Source organism: Centruroides sculpturatus, unplaced genomic scaffold (genome assembly GCF_000671375.1).
Source record: "Centruroides sculpturatus isolate CEXI.00-Female unplaced genomic scaffold, Cexi_2.0 scaffold1305, whole genome shotgun sequence".
NCBI lineage: Eukaryota > Metazoa > Arthropoda > Arachnida > Scorpiones > Buthidae > Centruroides > Centruroides sculpturatus.
Window position 1 is genome coordinate 177394 of NW_019385518.1, and position 18379 is coordinate 195772.

An 18379-nucleotide genomic window follows, 5' to 3' on the forward strand; every position below is an offset into this window, starting at 1 on the left:
TTTTCAATTTAAATTTTTTTCATCACCATCAATATTACAATTATAAAATAAATTCTTGAAAAAACAAAATAATTATTCAATATATTGTTAATTGAATTAATATGTCATTTACAAGAAAATGAAATGAATATTAAGCATTAATATCTCTAAATATTTTTTATAGTAGATTTTTGGTTTTTCTTACTACAAAAATGAAACTTAGTAATTAATTAGTGAATAGTTAAATTATCCAAAAGTATTATGGAATAGATACTTTAAATAAATCAAATCAGTACACTAATGATACATCTATTTTCTCTTATTTGTTAATACACAATTATTATAAGATTCAAATTTGTGAGATAATTTGCTTTATTCAAAGTATATTATTCCATTAACTATCCGTATTTGTACATTAAAGCTTCTCCAATGTACAATAATTACATAGCAAATTAATAATAAATCTTTCAAATGCAATGATAAAGCATACACATCAGTAAATTTCATATTGACAACAATTTTTCAGTTAAAATGATTGATTGTCATTTAATGAATGCAATTCAACACTAATTCTAAATTACATTGTATATCTTCTAAATTTCAAATAAAACAGATATATCTGTTTATAAAAATGTATTAAAAAAAACCAATATTAATATCAAATTAGCTTCATTTAAAATATAAAATATTTAGCTGCATTAAGAAATGTTCTATGACTCAAAATTGTGTAGAAATAATAGTGTTAAATATCACAATTCTAGGAATGTAAAATGTAACAAATTCCTGTTAAAAGTTTGCAAATGAGTCATTCTTATTGGATTATTAGAAATGTGAAAACCATTACAAAATCATTAAAAAAATTAATTAAACAGTTTTTGGAAAGTTAGGAATCATCATATTAAAAGCAAATATCCTATTATTTACAAGAGAAAATTTATCAAACACTTTCAATAAAATAATCTTTGTGAAATGTAATTATTTAGTAATTAATAGATTTAAATATACTAAACAACAAATTTGTACCACTTTATCAAATTTAAAATTTTTTCTTTAACAAATATTAGCAACAATTTTTTGTGTAATATTATTGACAAAAACTTTCTGAAGTTAAACATTTATGATCTAAACTATTAACCTTTTTTAAATATAAATTTGTAGCTATAATTTTTAAAGTACAGTGAAATATTAAAAAACAACTACATTAAAGTGTTTTAAAATTTTCAATCATTATATATAAACTATAGTAATGTTTACAACTTTCACAATTATAGTATATTATATACAAAACCACATCACAGATCAAGCAAACCTTAATTTTTTTTCTTTTTTTGTTTAAACAAACCAATTTCACTCAATGAATTTCTGATTCAGAAAATTCCGCTGTAACTCTAATGCCTTCTTGATGATTTTTATAAATTCCTGTTTGTGTACTATAGTGTCAGAGCCATTATTAAAAGGATCAGATTTAGTGGGAGAATTAAGTTCTGAATGAGTATTGTCCCATTGAAGATATGGTCCTCTAGCTTTCAGCAGAGTTGCAAATTCATCAACATTTAATTGGGCCTAGAAATTCACAGATAAAATTTATATTTATTATGTACAACTTTATAATAAATAACAGAAAATCAGAACATTTTTGTAATTTGGTATTTAATATTACAAGTTATAGAAAACAAACTATCTTATTAATAGTACCGTGGTAACTATCAAATTAGCATATTTAGGAATAATTGTTAATTATCATCGTGTAGTAAAGCTTTGTGCCATAAAAATAAAATTCTATTATAAAATAGATTGAAACATGCAATTATTTATCAATATTATGACATTGTCACAATGCCAGGCTGCAATTTTTAATCACATTTTTAATTTATTTCATTTAAAATGTATGCTCTCCACCTGAAATTATTAGTAGTGTCTTGCCTCTGTACATCATACTTTTCCTTTAACAATAAGGCCATGCCAGTCATCTATCTAACATCTTTCAGGGGAAGAGTTTTGAATTGAAATAACATGACTTCTGATTTGTATTAGATATTTGTATATAGTTAATCAGGGCCTCCAGAACCTAAGGTTTCCATATTTGGTCTTGGATTTCATCTATCTAACTCTGTTCTTGAGATTAAGGAAAGACAGATGGAAAAACATATGACAGTGGAAATTTATAAGTCTACAATTTTTTCAAATTGCAGTGCAATGAGTGCAATTACATAAATTAAGTATATTCTATAAAATACAAGCTACAAACTAGTAATCAAAAATCATTCTTTTTAATAAGTGGAATTAAATTACAGTTTTGCATTTGATAAAATATAACAGAATAATAATCCTCAGAAATTAGTGTGTGAATAAATGATATAGTTCTAGCCTCTTACAATAGAAAAATTTTATTAATCAAATGTTTTCATCTGACTGGCAGCCATCCTCAGGATCAAACTAATAATGGACTAGAATGTGAAATTCATACAATTTTAAAATTTAAAAGTTACAAAGTTTCAGAATGGCTTCAGAAATGAAGCAAAAATAGATAAGTGAAATATATATTTTAATTAAAAATTTTGATACAAATATTTTTTTCAGTCAGAAAAAATCTCTTCCTAAACTGTAAAACTACTCAATAATTTACACAACAAAGTTATATTTCTTCTTTTTGTTCATATTCTTCAAAATATTAAGACTAATTTATGAAATTATTTTGCACTGATAACTCAAAAACTAATACTAATAATAATGAAAACAATTTGCACCTGTTTTTAAAAACTTTCAGGCTTATATATAAAATAATTTCAACTTACTTTATATGGAACAAGTTGCACTGCAACACTGCTTTCAGGTAAATAAAGTGCATTTGTCAACCCAGCACCATTTATTCCAACCAAAACACTATATTCCTGAACTTTCTGAACCTAGAATAGATATTTTTTATATACTTAATCATTTTGAATTCCAATACAAATCAATTCTCATTTTTAAATTAATTAAAAACTAACTTGTTGTTTAAAAGAAAGTTCACTAAAATCAATAATCTCTACTACAGCAAATGATTCAATGCTTTTACTCAATTCATCTTCATTCAGAATTTTTCTTCTGCCTTCCCTAGAATTTATATTAAATTTGATCAAAAATAACCTTATATAAAATCTTATATCATTACTATAAAATAAAAATAAAAATTTATTCCTACCTGTGAATAAGAGCAACTTTTGGTTTGTGAGCATCAATTTTAATCTTTTCTATTTGTAAAGTCTTCTTTACAAAATTTATAAAAGCTTTTATCAAAGAAGGATCAGAATATTTAACTCTTGGAGTCTGAAAAGATATTTATATATTTTAATTTTAAAACACAAAATCAAAGACTGCTTAATTGAAAAACTTACACCAAAATAGGCTCTTTCAAAACACATTGTTTTATTTATTGCAGCAAGTCTCTTATCCAATGGTAATAATCTGTGAGATCCAGCAATTGTCTGTAAAATTTTAAACTTTGTATTAAAAAAAGCTTTTAGTAAATCAAATAAATTGTCTTTATGATAGATACACTAGTTAGATCAAATTTTTTATCTGAATTTCTGAATGAACTTAAAATACTATATTAAAATAAAAAAATTAATTTATCATACATAAAACAGTTTGCAATTTTATCTAATTTAATTTATTAAATTAGTACTGATGATGCACTCTACATTGTTGTACCTGATCCATTTTGCATCATCCATTATCATCCGCTATAGAAATGAATCTCTTTCCTCACCTTATCTTAGTGAATTGCTGATGGAAATTAGTTCTAGAAAATTTGCTTTAGTCAATCTGCATGGAATCCAAACAAATATTGAGCTTGCTAACATAGGCAAGTTAATGCAGATATCTGAAGAATGTTTGCAATCTTTCGTGTTGTTTAGTATGGATTGGTGTCAATCTCTTGTCTGACCCCAGAGTGGAGTCTTTTGGACAGAAAAAATTCATAACAAAATATCTTAAACCACTTCTGGTAAACAAGTTCTTTTGAGGCATCCTCACCATACACTGCATACATCTTTTTACAGGTTTTCCCTATGTTTTTGCTTTTTTTTTTTTTTATAAAAAAACCATAATATGCCAAAAATGCTTATTTTGTTTATCCATCTTTCAATTCATCTTAAATGCACAAAACACAACCAATTTTTATGGTTTTAAAAGAAATAATAAATGTTGAAATATCAATTTCAAATGATTATGTGCTTTCAAAATTTGAACAGACCTTTGTTGCTTTTCATAATATCTACTGTCATCTATCAACAAAAAGTGCATGAACTTATTGACTAACCCTACATAATATTATATAATCTTAGTTCTCATAATGGTTATTATTTCTATTTAAAAAATATTTAAATTATTACTTAATTTATATTAAATTATCACCATCAGAACTATCATTAGTAATAACAATATGGTGTCTTTACAGGTAAGAATTTTAATGGTGTCACCATGGATGAAGAAACTTTTGTGCTCTAGTAAATCAGAACTATATCAACAGTATAACTGCTGACAAGATTATCCAAATCAGTTGGTTCATAGGTTAGATTCCAGGCTAAAAGCACATACTGATATCCAGTGCAGTATGTACTTTTAGTCTGGACTGGCTCCTTGTATACATTTAAAATTTTAAAATGCTGAAAGACTTAGTCGGACATGTGACTGAATTATTCATCAATAACATGGTTGTTTTTGTTCCAAACATTTAAATTAGATTGTCTTAATACTATTATATGTAACAAACAAAAAGGGAAGAGTAAGAAGTTATTAGAGATTACATCCATTTTTTAGGCAATGTGAAAAAAAGTACTTTGTCACCATTCACCATATGTGAAACATTGCTTTTAAGCAAAAGTAATATTTCAATTCTGATGAAAAAAATATCACAAATGATTTATGATAGTGTTAATATTCTTTAATTTATAAAGCTCTAACCTAACTAATAAAAATACATGGGGGAAAAAAAAAATAACTATTATATACATTTATGTATCAACCAAAGATATAAAAATAAATGTAATTATAAACTTTTTATTATGAAAAATTGCAATGAGATGTTAATGAAAATTTCTATACATAGAGAACTTTTATATTTAGTGACTTCAATGAAAGAGTAGCATATTCTGAGAATAGTCAGTCCCCAATTTATGTAAGCCAGATTTACATAACTTCAGAGTGATACAAGTTTTCTTGACACAATCATAAAGACATTTTCTGTATAATTTTATGATAATGTGACCAATTTTAATATAAAGCATTAAATTTGAATTAAAAAAATAAAATAATAAGCATGTATAAAAATAGCCAAACATTCTGTTCTTACAGACCACATTGACTATTTTTTCATTGTCTACAGATATATAAGAATTAAAAATATTAACTAATTTTCTCCTTTCTTCTGAAAATGGTATATGGTTGTTTTTAATTTTGGCACACTAGATATAGTAGTAATCTTGTGTATATTGGGGACAAACTATAACTATAAAGAGGATAGACTATAAAGAGTTTTTGCATAAAGTTTAGAATAAAAATAGATAATACAATTTTCCAGCATAAATATACACATACACATAAGGATATGGAAAATAAGGAATCTGAAATCAATTATTAATTCTGTGATATTGTTATATATGTAATACATGTACATATGGAAGAAGCAAACTGCAAATCCATGGCATAGTGTAGTGGGGGCGGCACCTTTAGGGAGTCGAAAAATTTCACAACAAATAATAATAACATCTTGTAAAAATTTGAATCATTTCATTTCATATTTTTATTGCACCTACGATTCGGACTGACTGAAATGAGCACGGAATTTTTCATTACTTATTCTGTGAAGAAACTGAATTTTAGTCTTTTAAATTCAGATATCTAAATAAGGGAGCGGTGAAATTTTCCTCCACCCTGGGCGGCTGACACCCATGCTGCGCCACTGTGCAGATCTGATCATTATACCTGCCCTTAATGTCCCTGGAAGAAGCTAAATTGCTTTTCCAAAGGCATTAAACAAAAAAGTAAAACTGAAAAGTAATACAGAACAGTGAATAGCTGAAAGTGAACAATTTTAATGTAGATCAATAACAAGTCTTGAAAACTGGTGTATTAAATACATGAAAACTTGTAAAAGATTACTGACACCATGTCTATTACTGTATTTCACTCAACATGGTGTATTTTTGCTTCATTTTTTTGATATACAGTCAATTCCGTTTAATTGGGCCTCCAGTTAATCAGGGCAGCCGCTTTATTGGGCCAAATCACAAAGAACAGAAATCAAACTAATAAATTAATACATATCACTTAATTGGGATAGTAGCAGAAAAGGAATTTAGCAATTTTTGATATATTTTAGTAATCTTCTGAAAATATGTAGGTACTACATAACATACACTAATGTCATGTAGGCCTAACGGTTGACAGAGACAAAGCGATTTTGTCTTTTGCTCAGGCAGTTCAGTTTTTCTGGAGGGGGTCAGCATAGCTGAATGTATCACATGGGGATTTCGTCTTAGGCGGACCTGAATGTGAGTTATTGATCCTGCTCTGGATTGAACCGGACAATCCCCTTAAAAGCAAAGGGGCAAAGATCACCAGACAATTTTTCAAAGTCTCTCAACTGAATTGGAAGACAGCTAGAGTTCCCTTGGAAGGTATTGTGTGCATAATTACGTCTAGATTCAGACAGCATCCATCCAATTGTTAAGACCAACATTGAGCTGGTATATTCTACGAACACTCCCGCTGAAGTGGCCCACCTCCAAGTAAAGGAAACTGCTCAAAGGAAGACCATAAAATGACTTTTGGACAAACCCTTTTCTTTCTCCCTCTTGAAAGGAAGTAAGAAAGAAAAAATTGTTTGATCAGGAACGAATCAAATGGTCAACCCTTGTGTATGTCACTACTAACATTTGGCAACACTAGCATTATGAAAATCAGTTATCTATCGTCGTGAGTCTGGCAAATTTATAGTACAAATATTTTTTATATTTTGGTTTAATAAAGCATTAAAATAGGTATGTAATTATTATTTTTTACCTACTTATTTATTTACCTAAGTATTACATATTTTATTATAGAATTTATTATTAGTTCGTTTAATTGGGGCAGCTGCTTAATTGGGCCAAAATGGATTAGTTCCAATGTGTCCCAATTAAGCAGAATCGACTGTATTTTTATTTCACTTTGCTTGTTTATTCTAACTTCATTTCTCAAGCTGTTCTAGAACTTTGTAACTTTTAAATGTGAAAAATTTGTATGAATTCTATACTCCAAATTCAAATTCATTATTGATTCAATCCTGACAATGGCTGCCCAGTCAACAAAAAACACTTGACAAATCAAATATTTCTTTTGGAAGAGCTAGAATTATTTCATTTAATGTAGATTATTTTATATTGAAAATAATATTTACACCATAAAAAGATTAGATAATGGAACTAGATAAAAAAACTACAAGAAAAATGCCATTGATATTTAAAACTATGTGACAAACATAGTTAAGAAAATATCTTGAGTAGAGATGAAAGAAACAGTGAAATGAGACTAGACAGACAGACAAAACTGAGGAAAAAAGAGAAGCATATTTACAAGTAAGAATTGTACAAGTAAGAATTTTTCTATCATTGTATTATTTATACAATGATAGAAAAAAGAAAAAAAATTATGTAAATGAAGTTGGAGTTATGTGATAGAACATGTGCAGAGATAAAAATAATAATTTAAAGAATATAAAAGATTACTGAAGCAAGGAGGAAAAAAATTCTAAGAAAACAGAAAATTAAAATAAATAAGAGCTGTAGAGAAATGGTACAATTATTATGAAGATTTGTTAAATGAAAGAAAAAAGAATTTAAAGAAATAGGAATACTGATAGAAGGGAAATGAGTGTAAGAAATAAAAGTGCATTTCTTAGACTGGAAGAAATAAAAAGCATCTTAATGCAAGCAAAGAAGAAAAAAAAGGCAATCATCTAGCTGTGGAAGGATGACAACACAACTGTCAAAATATGGCAAAGATAAGTAAATAACTTCAATAAAATTATTTTAATAAAATTTAAAAAAGTGAATAAAAATTCCAAGGACATGATGTTGAGATACATTTTATCAAATTTTGAGTAGGGTAATAAAGGAAATTGTAATAATTATGAAGGGACGTGTATCTTAAATTCAATTAGTAAATTATTTAAGAAAATAAAAAGAATTGAAGAGAAATGGAAACAAGCAAATCAATGTTTTATAGATCATATATTTACTTTAAAAAGATTACTAATGATAATTCTGATGAAAATGATGTTGAGTTATATAAAAAAAAAAATTTAAATTTACCATCAACATATCTAACCAATACATTTCTGATTTCATGAAAGCATCTGTATTCCAATCTACTCCCTGAAAATTATAAAAACATGAATTAAATATTTTAAATGTTATCTGAATATATGAACTCTATTATAAAGCATTGTAATCATTAAAATTTTTTAACCAATTGTCAATTCAATTACTTGATACAAATATTTTGTAGCAACATGAAATATATTAAATGTAACTTTAGGAATGCATAATATTTAATTATAATTAACTTTAAATATATATATAACAAATATTTTTCAAGAAATTTATTTTGTGCAATTTCTTATTTAATTCCAAAGCAATAATTAAAAATTTTAATTTTATTTAATGTCAAATACTGTAATCTATATTATTCTTAAATTTAATCAATAAATAAAATAAAAATTTTAAAATTCTATATATATCTAATCCAATATAATCTATTCTCATTCACTAAAAAAAATTATTAACAACAAAATCAACCCAATCTAGACAAACAAACCTTGAAATAAATAAATTTTATATCCATTAAAAAACTTAGGGTTTTAATGAACATAGCATGATGAAAATTAATCTAAAAACTAAAATTAAGAATCCAGTAAAAAGCAAGTTAAGTCTTAATAATTTAGCTGATTAATGAATTCAGCATATTACTGAAACTTCTTTCAGTATTTCTGAATGCATTTCATTATATTCAGAATGGAAAATTTTTTTCTTGGTTTATTTTTTAGATGAAAACATTTGACAGATTGTTCAGCACTATGCTTTCAGCACTATCTGTCATTTATAATATTGATTTTTTAATACATGTAGATTTATATTTAAAATATATAATAATTAATATGCTATAGTGAGCTCTGTGTCATCATAACATATATATATATATATATAAATCAATGAAATAAAATATTTATGCATGTAATTATTTACATTGTTTTCAAAAATCTATAAATAGATTTTTGAAAACAATGTAAATAATTACATGCATAAATACATAAATGTTTATAAATAAATTAATATAGGTAAAGCTATGCAATTTATAACATGTTACAAAATTCTATTATAACACACTATAAATAAAAACAAAAGGAGAATTCCAAAATGATCAATAAAATACAAATGTGTTCCTACATATGAACAACCACAGAACTAATAATCCAAATTTATTAAAAACACCCAAAAATCCTGCAAACTACTACCAATTATTGTAGTAACTAGATGGTGATTAAAGACCACTAAAAAATTTGTTTTCAGTGGTCATTAGCCACCAAATTCAATCTATCACAACTTCTAAATTGGTCAGTGATGCATATGACACAGGCTGCTTTTTGAATGTCACTTTTTTTTGTATCTCAAATAAGGCCCTCCAAACCTGTGCAAAGGAATTACTGTCTAACTCTTAAATATGAAATCAGCCAAAATCAGCTTAATCCATTCAAGACTAAATCAAAACATCACTAACTCAACATGGAGTGTAGTAAATTAAAAATATCCTCGAAACCTTTTACCGGTGTTTTCTCCCACAATGAGTAAAAACGAAAAAAATATACAGTTCATTACTAATGTTTTCAAACCGAACAGGTTCTTCTTCAGATACCATTGAATTCCTGATGGAATGCAGATTGAAGAAAACAAATTTGAAACTCAAACATGCTCTTCTCAACTAAGTCTTCTTGGGCACGTGCTCTCCAGTGATTGACAGTAATCTTAAATTTTTGTCCATAGGCACCTGCCATGCTACTGATACAGTTATCTCTTCTTTGTGATTGATGCAGTTATTACTGCTAAGGCTAGCTATGTATATGCATGCAGCCTCTAACCACCTGAGGTGGTGTACATGTTGTGTGGTGTGGATAATTCTCGCTTAATTAAAATCTGGTCTATGTCTGAATCCGAGGTGTAAATGGCCAGAGCAGTGGTGGTCCTTTCATTCTGTATATCAGCCGAGTGTTCTTTCAATGTAACTCCTAAGTGCTTCATAGAGCCTACATAGACTAGGTTTCTATCACATCCGTGATCCTTAACCCCTTGACTTCTTTTTCTGAAAATGATGGAAATCATCTTTAAGACATTATTTAATATTCCAATTAAATAAAATGTTGTTAATAAATTTCATTTCTTGAAAATATGTATTTTTGCCTGTGTTCAGACTTTAGGGACAAACTGTACAAATTCCATTTGTAGCCTGAGGTAAAAACAATTTTGTTTCCAGGTGCATAAAAAAATTTCAGAGCTTAAAGAGAGTTAAAGTTAATAGCATAATTTCTCCTGCATGCTTTATAGATTTTGATCTTCTCTGAGTACCATAGGTTGGATGTAACCATTGAAGGATGTATAACTTTTGCTTAGTTGATGTGTGTGAATACATCCTTCTCCAATGCAAGGGTGGCTAAACCATTGTGGCTTGCATGTTGCTCTTAATGAAGTTATGTGCTTCTTTAGGCATTGGCATAACAGGCTCAAGGTAGCGCCAATATATTATAAGCATTTGCCAATTCTACTGTCATGTAACTGGTACACACCTAATCTTCAATGGTCTGAACAGATGAAAATCAGAGCTGTGGGGAACATGGCTCAATACCTCCCACTGGTAGCACCATAACAAGTCACATGGGGTGTTGGCCAAGTGTGGCCTGCAGGAACACGATGCCTGTTTGTGGCAACCCAAGTTGTTTTCAATAAACTGCATCCAGCAACTGCTTCAATGTGTCACAATAGCAGGCACTATTTGCTTTATCAAATTTTATCAAATAATCAGAAATGAAAGAAAAAAAAAAAGAATAATCTTTAAGAAATTATTTCATAAAGAAATAGATAATTTCTTTTTATTTTACATATTTTTTTTACCATTTCTTCTGTACTAAGGAATTCGATCCCGGTCCTTATTTCTAATCCCGGGATTTCTAGATTATACTTAGTCAATCCCGGGATCCCGGGATTATTTTGGTATTGAGGGTTAATAAAAAATAAGAAAATCTTACAGAAATCAACAAATCAAAATTTAGACAAAAATCAACATATTTTACAGTATACACCTAGCTAATTTAATCACTCTAACTAATCAGACTCAGAGTCAGACTAACCAGACTTAAAATCACTCAGTCTTCATGTTAAATTTATTCTTTTTTAAGCATCACTGAGATCTCTTTAAACTCACATAAATTGAAAAAACCTTTATGTAACAAACTATGCAAATAAACGTTGAAAATTAACAAAAATCTCTCTTAACATCGACTAAATAGACTACTTTCATATAGCAACCTAGTAAGTAGGTAGTAAGATAAGTTTCTTAGCAAAAAGTATTTAAAAATAATATTAATCAGTCACATTTTTCTTAAATATAAAGAAAACTAATCTAATAGGAACATTCTAATTTGAATTGCGAAAATATGATCTGAGAAATAACAACGCATCCTGTGTCTCATCACCAAGTCTGCTTCTCAATTTGTTGCACATATATGCAGCTGCTGAGAAAACGCGTTTAGGTTTGATGGAAGTTGGAGGAATCGTTAGTAAATACTTATAAGCCCGTTCTAGTTATAGCTTCGAGGACACGGGGAGGTTGGAAGAAAACAGTCCGGTCGACACAGATCGGGATTGTAGGAGTAAAGGCTACAATCCCGATTGTTTCGATCATTGTAAGCATGCCTTTCTAAAAATAAACACGTTAATTTTGTAAATTCGGTCTCTGTGTGAGTCTCTCAGCATCCAGCAAACCACTACTCCCAAACGTAAAAAGACTTTCTCGCATCATCCTGACAGATCACGGGCAAGGCGGGGGTCGTAACCTTTTCACCTAAGGTCGACCCCCCTAAGCGAGAGGCGTCGGGTCTATATTAACCACACTGGCAAAACAAGATGGCTGACACATTGACAGGTAAAACGCACTGAGTAGTGCTCTTGACTGCGCCAGAAAATCGATTGGCGCCCGCGAAAATTCAAAAATACAAAAATGAAGTATATTACCAAGTAACCCAGTGAGAACTGCTTGCCTATCATTTTAGTTGAAAATACAAGAAGTTTTATTCCAAGCAAGCATCGCAAGCCCGCTAGGTTAATTTCTGCTGCTTGCTTGGAATAAAATTTCTTGTATTTTATATTAAAATGATAGGCAAGCAATTCTGTTAAAAGCACTGGCACTGAACGTTTCGCTTCATGCAGTCTATTTTGCAACTTTTTTAAAATGATGTCAATCCCGAAAATCTCGGGATTAGGAAAACTTAATCCCGAAAATTTTGGGACTGAAAAGTGGTCAGGATCCCGGGATCCCGATTTTCGAAATCCCGGGATCAAATCCTCTATTCTGTACTAAACTTAACACAGAAATGGCAGAAAAATATCCAGACTGGTTTAGAAGAAATGGCAAAAAATATTTGATAACAAAATAATCTATTTTGCATAATTGTGTGTTACATCAAAATGAAACTTTATATAAAATTTTCAAAATATTAAATTATAAAAATGTAGTTTTAATATAAAACATAATAATAGTTTCAAGCAAATCTTAAAATCTGTAATAAGTTTCATTTATCTCATGTAATTTTTTCTAAATGATAATGTATCTTTTAGACTATATTTATATAATTACAACACATAATAAAATTAAAAACTATCATCTAATTCTTGGATAAGCTATTTTCTACTTTAAAAATAAGGCCCAGAAATTGCATAAACAAAATCTTTATTGTACCTTTATCTAAATAATTTTATAGTTAAATTTTAACTTACCTCGCCCCGTTTTATCTCAACTGCTGGTAACAAAACTGTTTCTTTTGGAAGAGAAGTCTGTTGATAATATAATGCAGAGTAAAGTGGAATCAATGTATCATAATGAAGATGAAAATAATTGCTGCCATGATAATAATAAACAGTGAAAAAGTGTCCTCTTGGAAATACTTGATCACAGATTAAATTATCTGAATCAATTTGCTTTGGTTGAAAACTCCAAATATCTTGAATTTTAAAACATTTATCCAAATCTTTCATATTTTCTTTATTGACAGTTATTGTTTTGTTACTAACTTGAAACTTAATATTGGTGATAACACAGTAATTTGCAGGCCAATGTCCAGGAAGACTAATTATTTCCGACCTTTTACATGATTGATTGTTGGAAGAATTACTGGAACAGAGAAATGCACACTGCATAATTTGAGTACAGAAGTTTAATATGCACAACCAAAATAGTTTGTCCAAAGTGCATCTAGCCATGATCAATGAATGTATTCCTTTCATTTAAGTCATAACTTCATGTATATCATGACCTAAATAAAAATAAAACAATCAAAATTCAATAGTAATTGTATTTGTAAAGAAATAAAATTCAGATTACACTGTTTTTCTTCATTTTTATATATATATAGATTTGTAAAATTGTGAGTTTTTGTCTTGGTAAGTTTAACTTTCGTATTATCAAAATGTTTTTAAATCAACCATAATTTATTTTCTTTTTCATGGTTGAAAACATTGGAATGCTGCAATGACACTGCGATTGTTTTGTTAACGTAATTAAACAAATAACACTTGATTTAATATAAATCATATTGCTTGCGGTAGCTGTTTCATACTGAACAAGCTAATATAAGATATTTAAAGACCGATACTAGCTCTTTACGCTTTGATTCAAATATTCTTATAGTACTGTATATGTGTAAAATTGTNTATTTAGTAATCCTAAAATTCCTAAAATTATAATTCATTTAATCTTATATGTTCCTCATAACAATTCTATATATATTAAAATTATAGTAAAATCCACTTATTGTAGTTGCTTTAGGACTTACATTTACTGATAACATTATGCAAGGCAAGTAAATAAGACTATAATTAATAGAAATTCTAGTTTTATTGAGTCATATTACAAAGAGAAGTTATTAATTAATAGCAACTAGTATATAATTGAAGTAAAAAAAAAACAAAATGCCAGAAATTTAAACTATTGTCTGCAAGCAAGTAATGATTAAAAACTTAACATTTAACATTTAAATTGACTGATAACAACAACTGATAAATGCATCTTCTTATCAACCACATGTTGAGGCTGTGAGTGTGAAAAGATAGCTTAAAGATTATATTAAAAAGTTGACACTTTTTTCATTAATTAATTACAGTCAATACTTCTGAAAACAGAACAAGCATTTCCAAAATCTTTTCTTTTTTTTTATAATGGTAAAATTCTATCAGAATTATTGTTTAATGTTTTAAATATTGGAATATACATAACTTAAAATATATGGCTTTATCATTATAATATTCTTATATTTTTTGTTTGTATTATCAAATGATGTTAATTTTTCACTTATAATATTGCCTTTATGTTTACAATTTATAAATATTTATAACAATTTTATTAGTTCTTTTAATAAGATTATTATTCTCTTACAAAAGAAAATATATATATATATATACTTTGCCTTCACACTACTATATCTAAACATTTTTGAACAAATAATGCATTCATTAAAGAATCATGAATTTTTTAAGTACATATCAATAAATTATAATGCAGCTTAACAAAATGATAGCAATGGGGGACTATTGTGATTCTAAATAATAAAGAATGTTTTGAAAAATATAAACTGATCTGAGAATTATCAATTCAATTAAAAATGATGACAACTGTATACTGTTAAAGAAACTGAATTGCATTTATTACCCATTAAAAAAATTACTTTAGAAAAACTGGAAAAACTAGATGTAGATGGTTATCTCAGTCATTTGTAAACAACATAAAATAATAATAATAATAATTTGTAGAAAAACATTCATTTATGAACTGTAAATTTGAAAACAATGTATTGTACCTTTAAAATTTTAATAAAATTTATGTTAACATCTAAGTTTATATTTTTTCATGATTTCAAATTAAAAAAAAAATCATATAATATTTTTTTATTTGCACACAATATAATCTGCTTATTGTAATGATGGAGGTTATTAGTCACTGAATGTTACCAGAATTAGCAAAACAATGATTAAAATAAATTTAAAACTTTGCTTACTGTAATAGTTTGCTATAAATATTATTTTCAGGTAAATAAGCATTTTTAAACTGTATTTTCACATTATCATTTTCAACATATGATTGATGAAGATTATGCATTATCAGTTTCAATCATTTTAATCATTATTTGCAATATAGTAGTTTAAATTGCTGATATTTCTTTTCAATTATATGCTAATAGTTGTTAATTGCAAAAATATAATAATAATTCATTTAGTAACACATTTTTAGTGGTTTTAACATTTCTTTTTAATGTCAGAATCAATAAAATGAGAATTTTTGCCAAATGTAGTCATTTTTACTTACATGCATAATGTTATCAGTTACCAATTATCAGTGTAAGAGAGTTCCAATATGATTACAATAAGCAGTTTTTAAAAACTTTATATTAAAAAGAATTAATGATAAAAAAGTCAGTAAGAAAGTTTTTAACAGATAATTAAAACAAAATGAATCACAGATTAGATGATAACAGTAAACAATTTGCAATTATGTAAATTACCTACTATTATGTTATTATTATAATTAATTACTTCTCAATTTTGATTATAATCATTAACATTCTAATTGCTGTGAAAATTACTAAAGCATTAAATATTATGCTAATTTAATGTATAAAAAGTATATGTATATATACAATGTATAAGTTTATTTAGTATCATGGAAAAAAGTTAAATGTGGGAAAGTGTTATCTCGTAATCCATTTTTCTAAAAATAACCATTAACAATAATGCACGAGTCTATTAGGAAAAAACAGACTAGAAAAACATGGGAAAAAATTATATATATGAAGACTAAGTCAAGACTATATATTTTATATCAAGGAAAGAAATAATTTTTCATAGGATAAACAAAGATTCCAAGATCATTAACCTTAATTTAGTAGCTTGAACATTTATAGATAAGAAATTGCACTTGTTAAATATAGTAAAACAATAGTAATATGTTATCAAGTTGAATGAAATGTCAAAATGATTGCAAAAAATTGCATTGAAATAATAAAGTAAATTATAAGATTATAAAGTGCATTGCACTCTTAAAAATATTTAAAATGTATAAATTTTAAAATAATGTTAATTAGCCCAGAAAATAATTCTATAGAATTAAAAATTCCAGTAAAAAATATATACAGTACATTGCATTTTCTGAACATAAACAAATTTATAATAATAAAATAATAAAAATATATCTTTTTCATAATAGTAATAAATATCTATTATCAATTACCTTTCAATAACATTATAATGGAGATTTATAAATATAATAAAAGATGCAAAAATCTAGATGATGATTTTTATTATCTAATTTGGAGTACAGAGTATTCAAGGCCCATCTGGTGATCCAAGACATCTTTCCCACAGACACATTCCACTCATTCATCATCTCATTTCCTTTTTTTTTCTGTTTAACTGCCAATACCTTTCACAGGTAATTAAAACCTGGATATGCAGGAAGTGCATAACAAAAGAATGGTTTTTATCTGGGACAATAATTTCCTAAGGGCAATAGAGCAGAGTAGTAGAAAAAAAACTCACTAGATGGAAAAAACTATACAAACATGTTTTAGGAAGATAAGATAACATTTTATAGTTGCACTGTTTGGCAATGATTCTGTTTAGGAAGTTAAAAAGCGCGGGGTAGCAGATGGTGTTTGCTACTCGACAATAGAAAAGCATTGACACCACCCGGACGAACGGTGGCAGGAAATAGTCAGAATCATTTTCACGCTCAACGACCATCTGCGCTCCTTTCCCACAGGGTCGCTGATCCTCACGTATAAAAACCAAATTTTCCCACCATCGTCTTCCCCACCCTCCAAATACACATTTACCTAAGCCGCACAATATCGGTCTCGTAAGCATTATGTTTCCTGTACAATCTGTCTCCACTTCCTCCAACAGTTCATACTCGGCTCTTTTTATGCAGAATACAAAACTATTACCACTCTGCCTCGTTAATCGGGAATTAAGACATCTAAACCACGTGACTGCTCATTTTTTTCATCGATATCAGCCATTCACAACCTAACTTTTACTTAATTAAAAAATGCCACCAGAACACGATGCAAGAAAATTCAAATAAATTTAACATTTTAATAAAATTTATGAATTTTTTTTCCTACCGCGATTACTGGTAATATTTATAGAAACAAACGTATACGAATTAGCATCAGTAAGAAACTGACGTGGTTGAAATGATCTAATTAAAGCTTTTCCCTGATTGGTAGATAATCGTGTTTACGTATAACATTTATACTCTAGTGGTTATATTAACGTCATTACTATTAAAAGCTCTTAAAGAGAAGAGCGAAATTCTTCCGAAGTTACAGTTAAAACTAATAAAAAATAAACCACGTTTTTAAATGATCGTGCAAAAAACTGAGAAATAACGTTGAAATTAATTTTTAAATTACTTACTTATCTTGCAAAAACGTGGAATCCGGAACGATGATGAGAAAAACCAAGCATTTGGTACCGATCTACATCTTCACACTGACACTGCCACTGTCGAATCAGCTTGGTCACGTGATAAAAATGCTCCACAAGTTGCTGCCACCGAAGCGCCGCTTAAGGTTGCCACTAGTCGATAAATGTCAGTAAGGTGTCAGCCATAAAAAGTTAATTAACATCATCAGAATCTGACTTCGACCAATTTATAACGATAACATCTTTTTTGAATTATAAATATTTATATTATTTTAAAATAATTATAAATATATCATACAGCCTGGATTATACGGCTATAAATTATATCATTTTATTTATAATTTATTAAATTATTTCTTTTATGTATAAATTTTACTGAATTAATAAAACGTTAATTAAATTAAATTTAATATTAATTATATATATAAAATAAATTTTAATAATTTTTGTATTTATTTAAATTTATTTTGAAATGTTTTAATATTCGAATATTAAATACCATGTATATAAAAATAGTGACAGCTAATCAAAATTTTGATATCAATATCGGGCTTGATTTTGAGATTCCTTCGATGTATCGATGTCGATGTTTTAAATAAATGCCAAATATCGATATTGATATCATAGCAAAT

At 27.6% G+C, this 18379-nt stretch overlaps 1 protein-coding gene across 2 annotated transcripts; it reads right to left on the reverse strand.

Annotated features, from left to right (window-relative positions):
• Positions 1-986: 986 nt before the first annotated feature.
• LOC111639741 (protein O-linked-mannose beta-1,4-N-acetylglucosaminyltransferase 2-like) lies at positions 987-17888 on the reverse strand. 2 transcript variants are annotated; one of them, XM_023385682.1, is made up of 8 exons: positions 16549-17679; positions 13047-13582; positions 8316-8378; positions 3357-3446; positions 3164-3288; positions 2970-3075; positions 2775-2885; positions 987-1542 (listed from the first exon to the last, which is right to left on the reverse strand). In XM_023385682.1, exons 2-8 carry the CDS (start codon positions 13551-13553, stop codon positions 1327-1329), a joined length of 1218 nt encoding a protein of 405 aa, XP_023241450.1. In that variant the 5' UTR covers positions 13554-13582; positions 16549-17679; the 3' UTR covers positions 987-1326. The 2 variants fall into 2 exon arrangements, with proteins under 2 accessions (XP_023241450.1, XP_023241449.1); XM_023385681.1 differs by lacking the exon at positions 16549-17679 and adding an exon at positions 17739-17888 and having other exon boundaries at positions 988-1542.
• Positions 17889-18379: the final 491 nt, after the last annotated feature.

What these genes read in the sequence shown, in the direction of transcription:
- LOC111639741 (XM_023385682.1), bottom strand. Translation starts at nt 13,553, where the DNA reads ATGAAAGGAATACATTCATTGATCATGGCTAGATGCACTTTGGACAAA. An exon ending in TTGAGATAAAACGGGGCGAG is followed by an intron (nt 8,379 to 13,046) that starts GTAAGTTAAAAT and finishes TATAATTTTCAG; the next exon opens with GGAGTAGATTGGAATACAGA. An exon ending in ATTGGTTAGATATGTTGATG is followed by an intron (nt 3,447 to 8,315) that starts GTAAATTTAAAT and finishes AAAATTTTACAG; the next exon opens with ACAATTGCTGGATCTCACAG.